This window comes from Montipora capricornis, chromosome 6 (genome assembly GCF_036669925.1).
Source record: "Montipora capricornis isolate CH-2021 chromosome 6, ASM3666992v2, whole genome shotgun sequence".
NCBI lineage: Eukaryota > Metazoa > Cnidaria > Anthozoa > Scleractinia > Acroporidae > Montipora > Montipora capricornis.
Window position 1 is genome coordinate 11,709,865 of NC_090888.1, and position 10,000 is coordinate 11,719,864.

General features: G+C 39.5%; 2 protein-coding genes across 4 annotated transcripts in view; both read left to right on the forward strand.

Annotated features, from left to right (window-relative positions):
• Positions 1-1,111, forward strand: part of LOC138051491 (uncharacterized) — a 10,091-nt gene extending 8,980 nt beyond the window's left edge. The window contains exon 4 of the mRNA XM_068897699.1: positions 1-1,111. This exon is cut by the window's left edge and continues 1,829 nt beyond it. The gene's annotated coding sequence lies outside the window, so the exon portion shown is untranslated.
• Positions 1,112-2,128: 1,017 nt separating this feature from the next.
• The window catches only part of LOC138054659 (uncharacterized), a 10,236-nt gene continuing 2,364 nt past the window's right edge, over positions 2,129-10,000 (forward strand). The window contains exons 1-5 of one of the 3 annotated variants that reach the window (XM_068901148.1): positions 2,129-2,292; positions 2,547-2,673; positions 3,973-4,299; positions 6,356-6,769; positions 9,324-9,584. In XM_068901148.1, the coding sequence (XP_068757249.1) occupies positions 2,589-2,673; positions 3,973-4,299; positions 6,356-6,769; positions 9,324-9,571 (1,074 nt within the window). In that variant the 5' untranslated portion in view covers positions 2,129-2,292; positions 2,547-2,588 and the 3' untranslated portion in view covers positions 9,572-9,584. The other 2 variants (XM_068901149.1, XM_068901150.1) reach the window with 2 other exon arrangements.

The window sequence follows — 10,000 nt, forward strand, 5'->3', positions numbered from 1 at the left end:
ACGGTGGCATTGTCGCTGCCGATGCCACTCACTTTTTCTTAAATTCCCTATTTGTGCCCGACGTGAACGTAACAATTGTGTTTTGTGTGTTGTTGTTCTAAGTCGCTTTCTGTTGTTTTCATGTAGCTTTTCCTTTTAATTAAGTAACGCCGGACGTTCAGCTGTCTTAAAACAAGTTTAATTTTCTCATTTCAACAACATTGACCAATTTTGTTTACGCAAAAAGCCGATTATAATAAACAAACTAGGGCAAATTCCCAAATATTTCACATCGTTAAAAACTTGATGTAGTTGCAGATCTAAGACCGGAGAGCTAGCCATGATTCGGACCAAGCCAGTGAACGATCTTTACGTTCAGCGCTCAACGCAAGGATCGTGATATCTAAAGTTGAAGAGTGTTCAACTTTGACAGCGCATCCTCAGGTTTAGTGCAATACTGCTGGAGAAGTACGAACGTCACGTGATATATCATGGCCACTCTTACCACGCATTTTATTTGACACATGCCTAAAGGCACAGTAATCCTGTCACAGAGACTTGTAAGCTAAAAAACACAGCAAACCAGCCATAGTATAGCAAAGATTCTTTGATAACGACAGCTGCATAGTGCTTAATTCTTTTTATCATGTCAAAATAATTAACATCTTCTATTTCACACTTTTTTCTGTTCACATTTACAAATAGACAGTCAACAGGAGCAGCGGTCTGCACACATAGACGCACTAATTCAAAAGATTAATTATGCTTTGTAAAGCAGATGCTGGAGTTTAGAGAACTAGGTCCTTAGGGCGGGCGTGGAACAATGGAAGCTCGCCGCGAGGTGTAACCTCTCCAGTTTTCGCCTAAGCGTTTTTGCGCACGCACTCTCTTGAAAAATCATGATCTCTCTAGTACTCGAGCGCTTGCTGCGGAGTAGTCTAGGTTATCCTGTGAGCAAAGTTCTCTGTTTGTATGAGCAGTGAAAATTCTTGCTGATTAAGGTTAGGGTTACATCACATTTTATACATACTCCACAATACTACACTTCGATATGTACTTAATCTAGCGTATTTTAAGGATACCTTAATTAAATCATAAGACAAAAGTAATTAAAAGGCAATTTATACATTGACTTCCAAGAGTATTTGTGTTGGGTGTAAATATTTTCTAGTTTCTTAAAGTTTTTTAATTTTTATTTTCCTCTCTAAACTTGGTCTTAGCCAGTGTTTTTGAAGATGGCTGTAATGGAGGCGTGGTCGAGTGGCTGAGGCGCTAGATTTTCATGAGGATCATGACTGTTGACTCATAGTCTATCATCAAGATATACAACCGGTTGTCCCAAATTTAGCAACCAAATGCCTTAAGTAATCAGCACTGTTGTCGTTTAGTTGGGTTCGCTTCTACCTCATTTATTACCGCCTTATCAATGAAACTCTTCAATAAACCATCCATATACATTCTGATCTTAACATATGGTTTTCCCATCAGTTCTAATAATTATACAAAAAGAGCCTTAAAAAAAACATTCTGCCTTTTTTTTTTCTTTTCAGTTGTCATAATAGACCATATTCGTATTCTCAGTATTGGACTGGAAATAGCTTGCAAGGGAGGCTAACGCGGGGAAATCTTTTCAAATGTAAATACTTTTTAATATATTCCCCTGCATTAGCCTCCATTGCAAGCTAGTTCCAGTCCAATACTGAGAATAAGAATTTGGTCTAATAACCATTGTCAATGTGTCATTCTAATTCCAAAGTTCGTATGTTGTTGCATGCAAATGTCCGTTGCTAAATGGTGGATTCGAAGAAAAAGTGACTTCGGCGAAGTCACTTCGACGTCGAGAAAATGGACAAAGGACTAAAAACAAATGACTGAATCGAACTGAGAAGGCGTAATACAGAAGAAAAAGAAGAAAAAGGAGTTCTATTTAGGAGTTTTAAACCATCTAACCAAAACACTCTACGTCAGTATTTAGCTTTTTATCTTGAATTGAGTTTAGAAATGCTCTGTCGCAATATGTTGCTGTCAAATAAATGATGGATCACATGATATTTGTTGCCCCTCCAAAATCCGTGCGTAAAATGAAAGAGGGGCGTGTCGTACTTGTGGCTCAATATCCCACATGTCAACTGAACTTTAAATCAAAGCCGCACACGCAATAGGAAAAACCAACTTAACAGGGTTCAGTTATTAGCCATGGGAAGTCTATAGCTAGTGATAAAGTATTTACGTTTATATACTGGACGAAACTGTTCACGCTTTCTTGGCTACAAAACAAGTCAGCTAACATCACACAGGAACTGAGCGGTACAGGTATTTCCTACATGCTCACTAGAAACACTGACATAGTGGTTACGATGGCTGGCTTAAGCCTCATTTACACTAGCAAGTTTTCCTTGATAAGTCCACTTGTCATTTTTACAATGATCTCACGTTACCATCTAAGCAATTCAGGTGGTGGTTTTAATCGAAGTGAACCCAACGAGCCAACTGTGGGGTCAAGCGTGGCTACAGTTGACTGGTAAGTTTCCCACTGGGAAACTAAAGGTATTGTTCTACTTTCCAAGTTGATACAGTAAAATACTGGACGCAACGCTCAGGCGGTGTCGATGATGTCTCCATTTGTCACCATTCTGCTGATTTCGCTGGCGATTTCGATTCAAGGAAGACCCCGTCACCATAAACACAAGAAAGGTTCGTGGAAAATCACACAGTTCAACAACTTTAATTGCGATGAGTTTAAACTACCTTACGATTTCCTGTCAGTATGAATACTATACACTGTCAACTGCCTTCTTAAAATTGTCAGTTAATAACAAAAGAAAGAAAGAAGAATTTTTGAAAAATGATTAATTCCCTTCTGAACGGGAGAATTGACCTAACGGGACTAACGGCACTTTAGTAGTAGTGGTTCGTTTAATATAATCTTTTTTGACCTACAAATATGCAACAACTAAAAAAAATTACGGAAATAAACGACTCGGGGCTTCAAGAACATCTCTACGGATTTTATTTAACTTTTGAATTTTCATTCAGATGACAACACGTTGTTCTTTCAATTTAAGGAAATTTATGCTTATGTTTTTGTTTTTTGGAGGAAACGTTTCTTCGATCCATTCGGCCGGCTATGTTTCAACACCTTTTCAATCTACATGTAAGTTCTAGATTACACATTGAAAGCGAAAGGTACGAGTAGCAAGATCAATTTAAAATGAAGTGTTGTTCACAAAGGTAACAATTGAAATTTTTGCAAATTCTTCGTAGTTAACATGGGTTGCCTTAGCCGGTGGGGAATGTGGTATTTACTCATAAGTTATTGGCAATGTTTGCAAAAACAACTTTATTTTGTGAAATACTGAAATCTAGCTTGTGATAATATTGGTAGTTCATATGTTGCATTTTATTGTGTGACTCTTGTGTTCATTCTACCGAGAACTCTTCTATTACCACTCTTAATATCTACAGGTCCACAATACGGTATATTCTCGGTCAGGCTTTTCGTGGAACATATAGTTTCCGGTACCGTCTCATCAGTGCAGGTCACAAACTGAAGGTTTTTTTTTTTCAAGGTTTAAAACGATGCAAATATTAGTAAATCAAATGAAAGAAAAGATGCGAAGTACCAGAAGGGCTTATCGCTTTGGCTATTTTCTAATCTTTAGGATCAAGACTTATGACCTGATCACCTGTGAAACCTGTTTACAATCATAAAATATTGATACAAGTATTTTCGCCAAACCATTGCAAGTTTGCATTCGTGAAAGATTCTGGGAATGATGTCCTGGGACGATATTTCTTTTGTCATACTACAGCGTTCGTTTCGAGTCGATTCTCGTGTTTGTCGTGTAAGACTCTTTGCTTCTGATGTCCGGCTATCTGATTGGGAAGGGGAACTGAGTGGTCTGATTGTTTAATAACTTTGCACCGTACAGAAAATTACTCATAACGCCAAGTTGAGTCAGCTTTATTTGTATCCCTACATTTTTTCCATAGCTCATGTGCACAGAATCAGTCAGATAAACGAGCCACTCCAACCACAGGAATACCAACAATTCGGAGACGGTCAAGCGCCCGCAGGGCCCCCAAAGAATGTCAATGTTTACAACATGAATCTTCACAAGTTTGACAAGAACAATAAAATGAACGCAAATCTCAACGCTCACAGTGTAGCCATTACTATGCAAGGACCAGGCATGATTGAGTTACGCACAGGCCAGCAGCAAATCGCCGCAGGGGCACCTAGACCTGATCACACTATCAAAGTGATAAAAAATACCCCAGACGCGCAGGGCGTTCATGTCATGAAGGTGAAGAATATAGGTAAGACCGGAAGAAAATACGAAGCCTCAGCACGAGGCGTTTTTGAGCCACCGATGGCAACCGGAAGTAAGACGTTTTCCTATTTAACTTGTATTGACTCTACCACATTCGCGTTGTTAGATATCCTTCCACTGTTAGAGACGATTAGATTAAGAGTCTGTAAGATACCACTGTACCGGCATAAAAAATGTTCAATTCCGGTTTTGCGTCCGTTTCTGAAAAACGTTATGTGCTTAAGCTTCCTAAAAAGTCGTTGATGAGGCACAGATGGCGTAGTGGTTATTGCACTCGGCTCACACCAATATGGCCTGGGTAGGATTCCGAACTCGTGGCCATATGTGGGTTAAGTTTGTTGTGGGTCTTTACTCTGCTCTGAGAGGTATTTCTCCAGGTACTCCGGTTTGCTCTCGCCTTAAAAACCAACACTTGCCTTGATTTGCGTTATTTGTTAATTTTAAGTTTACAGTGTCCCCAACTACAGCTCCAGCGCTAGAACGACTACACAGGTTTTCCCCCGGGTTCTCCAGTTTTCCCTCTCTCCTCAAAAACCAACATCTAAATTCAATTCGATCGAATGAAGTACCTCCCTAAAAACGACTTTCAGGTGAGTGGAGCTTCCTGGGAAAGTATCAAAGTTATTATTAAGGTAAAGACTTGGTTCCCATATCTCAAAGTGCCTTTGGACGTGAGGTGCCTGGGAATGAAATTTAATCACTAGAATCGGTCAGTGTAAAATGGAGGCTGAGGTTATAATGTAACTGTTGAAAAAGCCCAAACCCCTTAGAAATGCTAACCTTAGGCCTAATTAGACCTAAAATAATATTTAGGCTTAACTGTTAGTATTCCGATTCTAGTGATTTAATTTCGTTCCCAAGCACCTCACGTCCCAGGGCACTTTGAGATATGTAAACAAGTCTTTACCTATTTTTAAATCCAGGGGTGGGTTATGCAACATGGAAGGCTTCCTCAGCTGTGTTCTCTGACTTGAGTATAAGTTTTCACTGAAAATTTGAAAATTTGCTCTCATCAAATGAGTGATAAAGTTAAGTACTGCACCATAAGAAAGATTTGCATGCTGACGTTTAGAGCTACTAACAATATCAGGGATCTATCAACAAACAGTAAGATATATACAAATTGGTGTGTATTTTTAAACCAACTAACTCAATGTTGTACCCAATTCAAACCCCTTGGGAATAAAACCTTTTCTTCCGGGCATTTCCACATTATTTAAATGTGAATGCTTCATTATAATGCAAATAAAATACACAAAGAATGTTAACCCCGGAAGATTTGAATTGGGTACAACATTTGGTCTATTGTTTATTTCCCGCAAAACTTGGTTTAAACATAGACACTCTTCTGACGCTGAAAGGGACAAACCTGATACCAGATTCTTACTCTTGACTCTTCAATTATCTCTAGTACTTCCTTATTTTGGCGATAAACACAAAAAGCCGACATGGAGAAAAATGATCCTTGCACCTGTATACTGGACAATTTAAGCAATTTTCTCCTTAAGACACCTGATAGAATTCAGGTGGCGTCAACAGGACACGAATCCATGACCTCTGGGATGCCTGTGCAATACTCTACCAACTGACCTATGAAGCCAATCAGTTGGGAGTGGGTCAATTTGTTGGGCTCGTGTGGGACTCGGAACAGTTATACATTTATTTTAATCATAAAATGGCCCGCAAGATCTATGCACAAGCCTGAATAGACCATTTTACACTTCCGTGCTTAGTTACCAGGCCTTTGAATAAAAGAGAGGCTGGAAGTGACCTTGCTTTGCTACAAACCTCATTTTTTTCTCATGTAAATCATGTTATTGTAATGTAATGCTAAGGAGTTTCTATTTACATAAGAAAAGCAATGAGGTTTGTATCAAAGCAAGGTCCACTCCAGCCTCGCTTTTATTCAAAGGCTTGGTAACTGAGCAATGACTGTAAAATGGTCTATTCTGGACTTCGTTAAGCCAAATCATCCCAGAATGGAATTTACGGCTTTGCCTTCATTAGTGTATACGACCTTTATTGTTTACTTTTTTTCGCAGATAGTCAACTTCCCGTAAATCTACCCCTAACTGAGCTGCCAGGACCCGTACCGGCATCAAAACAGGAAAAATCTGCTGACCTCTTTGGGCAACATCGTCCAGTAAACCCCTCGCAGTCCAAGATACAGGGACACATAGCCGCGTCAAAAATAAAACAGGTCAAACCTGTCGCCCTTGAGCCCATACATGAACTGAAAGAGCTTGGAGTGTTGATTAGAAAGCCACATCGTAAGGTTCCATTGCACCACAGGGTACATAACCCAAAAGCCAATACATATGAACAGCAGCCTGATGCGGTACAGCAACCACAGGGACCCTCACTGCGTTTGAACCAGAAAGTGAACAAAGAGGAAGCTCAGAAAATTTTGACGAAAATTGAAAGCACTATTCCCATAAATGTTCAACAACCGGAGCGTAAGTATAATTGTATCACTGACACTCTCCCGTAAAAAAAAAAAACGACAAAGAGTTACTACTTAACAGCTGCCACAACAGCAAAATTAATCCCACGCAACTCGATCATTCATGCTTTAGTTCAGTCAAGCTGAAACCGAAAGGCTTAATATTAGCTCTATATATTTGTCCTAAAATGTCCACTATCATCTCACATTTCGCGCGCTTCTGAGCTATTGATAAATACACAGCAACAGGCTAGGCCATTTCCGAGTTCGTGCCTGCCCACTCTTCAAAAAGAGTCTAAGTGCGAAGTCTTTATGATGGTGATTAGTTCTACTTTACATATGAATGAAAACAAATTTTCATAAGAAAAACCTCGCACTTAGACTCGCTTTGAAGATGAGGCAGACATGAAGTCGGAAATGGTCCATTATATATATCGATTTTTTTGCAACCTTGGCTATCTGTTGATACCATGCACATAGTTTTATATATGAAGAGCCAAACAGAACTTCCTGATGTTTCGCAATCTCGTACCAAGAGTCCTCAGGCTACTTGGTCAGCGAGCTGTCGCCTGGAGAGGGTGGTTGTGTATAGTTCCGTATTGACCATTTTCACATTCCCCATAATACACTTTGTTTGCCCCCCAAATTTTGCATAAACCATTGTCTTCAAATGCTCTTTGGACACTGCATATTCCCAAGAGTGTTTGAATTCAATGGTATATGCAAAATTTGGGGGGCAAACAAAGTGTATTATGGGGAATGTGAAAATGGTCAATAGCCTTGTGTAGCCCTGTACAATCCCTTTTATTGAAAACTGAACCACGGATATCAGATTTCCAGCATTTCATTGGATCGCCGGACACAGGCTATCAGTTCACATACCTGCTCTACCTAATATGGTCAAGGAACGAGTCAGCAATAAAGCGATCTAAAAACATTTTGCAGCTCTGGAAAAAATGACCGAGAAAAACCGTTTTGGACCGGAATTGACCGAGGTAGAAATCGATGCTTTAGTCGACAATACATGGAAGAGTTGTTGATCCTGGAATTTTTAATAAAACAGTTATTCTACTCGGGCTTGCTGGATATAAATATTACAACCAACTTGGCGCTAAGCGCCTCATTAGTTATCTATCACTTCAATCATATCCAGAGCGCCCTCGTAGAATAATTAACAATTATTCCATGAGCGTGCGTTAGATATGAGATGGTAAATAGCCAACTCGGCGCTAAGCGCCTCGTTGGCTATAACCAGTCTTATATCCAACAAGCGCTCATGGAATAATTGTTTTATTAAATTTCTTAAACTTCAAAAATTTGGAAGTACGAAATACGAGCGAAAAAAGCGAGAAAATCCAAGCGAAATCGAAAAAAATTGATGAAGATGCGGTGTTGTGTAATACCTTGTGGTCAGACAGACGTAGGCTCATCACAAACACATTTCTTGCCTTTTCGTGTACTTCTAAACGTCTGAATTGATCTAAACTTTCCACAAATAAAGTTTTTTTTCTCTTTTTTGGTTTTATTCAGAGAGAAATTTTGCTTTCCGGGGAATAACTTTCTAGCTTAGCAACGCCTAGCGCGATCATTTACCATATAAAGTCAAACTAAGGTATGTGAGCTGAAAACCGAGATTGAGTGAACCAAACAGAGCAAGCGAAATGCATTATCCGAGGTTGAGAATTTAGTAATAGTTAAATAGCCCTGTCTAATATAACCCTGTCTGGTTGTGTTTAGCCCTTTATAGCTGTGCATAGCCCTGTATAGCTAATATGTAGTTTTATATAGTGATATACAACGATATATACATACATACATACATACATACATACATACATACATACATACATACATACATACATACATACATACATACATACATACATACATACATACATACATACATACATACTTAATTGACCACTCCCCATAGGGGCTTTTCAGGGCCAATCTGAAACAATCAACGAAACAACAACAACAACTGTTAAGAATCCCAACTGGCCGGAGGCAAACCAGTTGGCTATTTACAAGTGCAGCTGGGAAGTTGAACCAGGGACTACCAAGAACAAATTCAGCGAGTGGTCAGAGCGCGTCTTGAACACTGCCTCCTTATAGTATACTTATACTATAATATATTCTGGTACAATGTTTGTCCCCATACAGCAAGTACCAACCCTGGAGAGACTCTGGGATAATGGACACCAGTATCCCACAAAATCTGGGTCGGTTTTTGGGTCGGCCAAGTTGCAACGTAACAGCCAATCAAAAATTCTAATTTCTTCGATTATCCCAGAGTCTGTCCTGTCGAAAAACCGCTGAACAAATAGCCTGAGGACTCTGGGCACAAGATTGCATCGTTCTGGAGTCAGATCTATAGACCTGGTCCAAAATCCTGACTTTCAAGACTATCTATCAAGCGCGCATGCATGAAGCACTCCTTGCATAGACAAGTTAATTCACCTCAATATTCTCATACTGTTAAACGCCGAATTTCATTCTCTGTATTTTTTCTCTATAAGGCAGATTTTACCGTACTGTTAGCTGTTTATTGTTTTTTCATTTGACAGATGAAGAAAGCGTTTTTAAAGGACACAAAATTAAACTGACTAATGCGGGCGAGGCTCAACGCATATTTGGCAAAGTTGATGCCAAAAATGTGGCGCTTACCATGCGAGGGGCTGGGACAGCATCTGTGACGTCACGAGTAAATGAAGGAGCCGAGACAATCATTTTTGACCCCAAACCCCCGGAGCTTTGCCCTGACAAGAATTGTCCTCAGCAAAGAGGAGGAGAAAGACACGTGCGTAGGAACTGATTAAACGTTACAGGTAACAGGAATCAAGTTTTTTTTTTTTTGAGGTCCTATGGAGGCATTTTCATGCTTGACATGTCAAGTATATGTAATTGCGTGGGCCCCGAGGGCAATTACGGATTGACTTTCCCCAGTCACGAAAAGGCGAAATTATTGAGGGAAGCCCGTTCAAGCGATCAATAGACCTCTTTCATAATGGCGACCAAATAAATTATTATTTTGTTTTAATGCTAATAAGTCTTTCTAGCCTTGCTACGACCAGCAAATTTCAAAAGATTATTTGTTTCAAAATGAGGGTAGTAGTCTAATTAACATAGGTACAAAAGAATGTAAAGGAGGTTGCCATCTATAGACCACTTTCATAAATGGCAACCGATTTAATATTCTATTGTATTTGTGTTAATTGGACCTACTGGCCTCATTTTGCTTAAC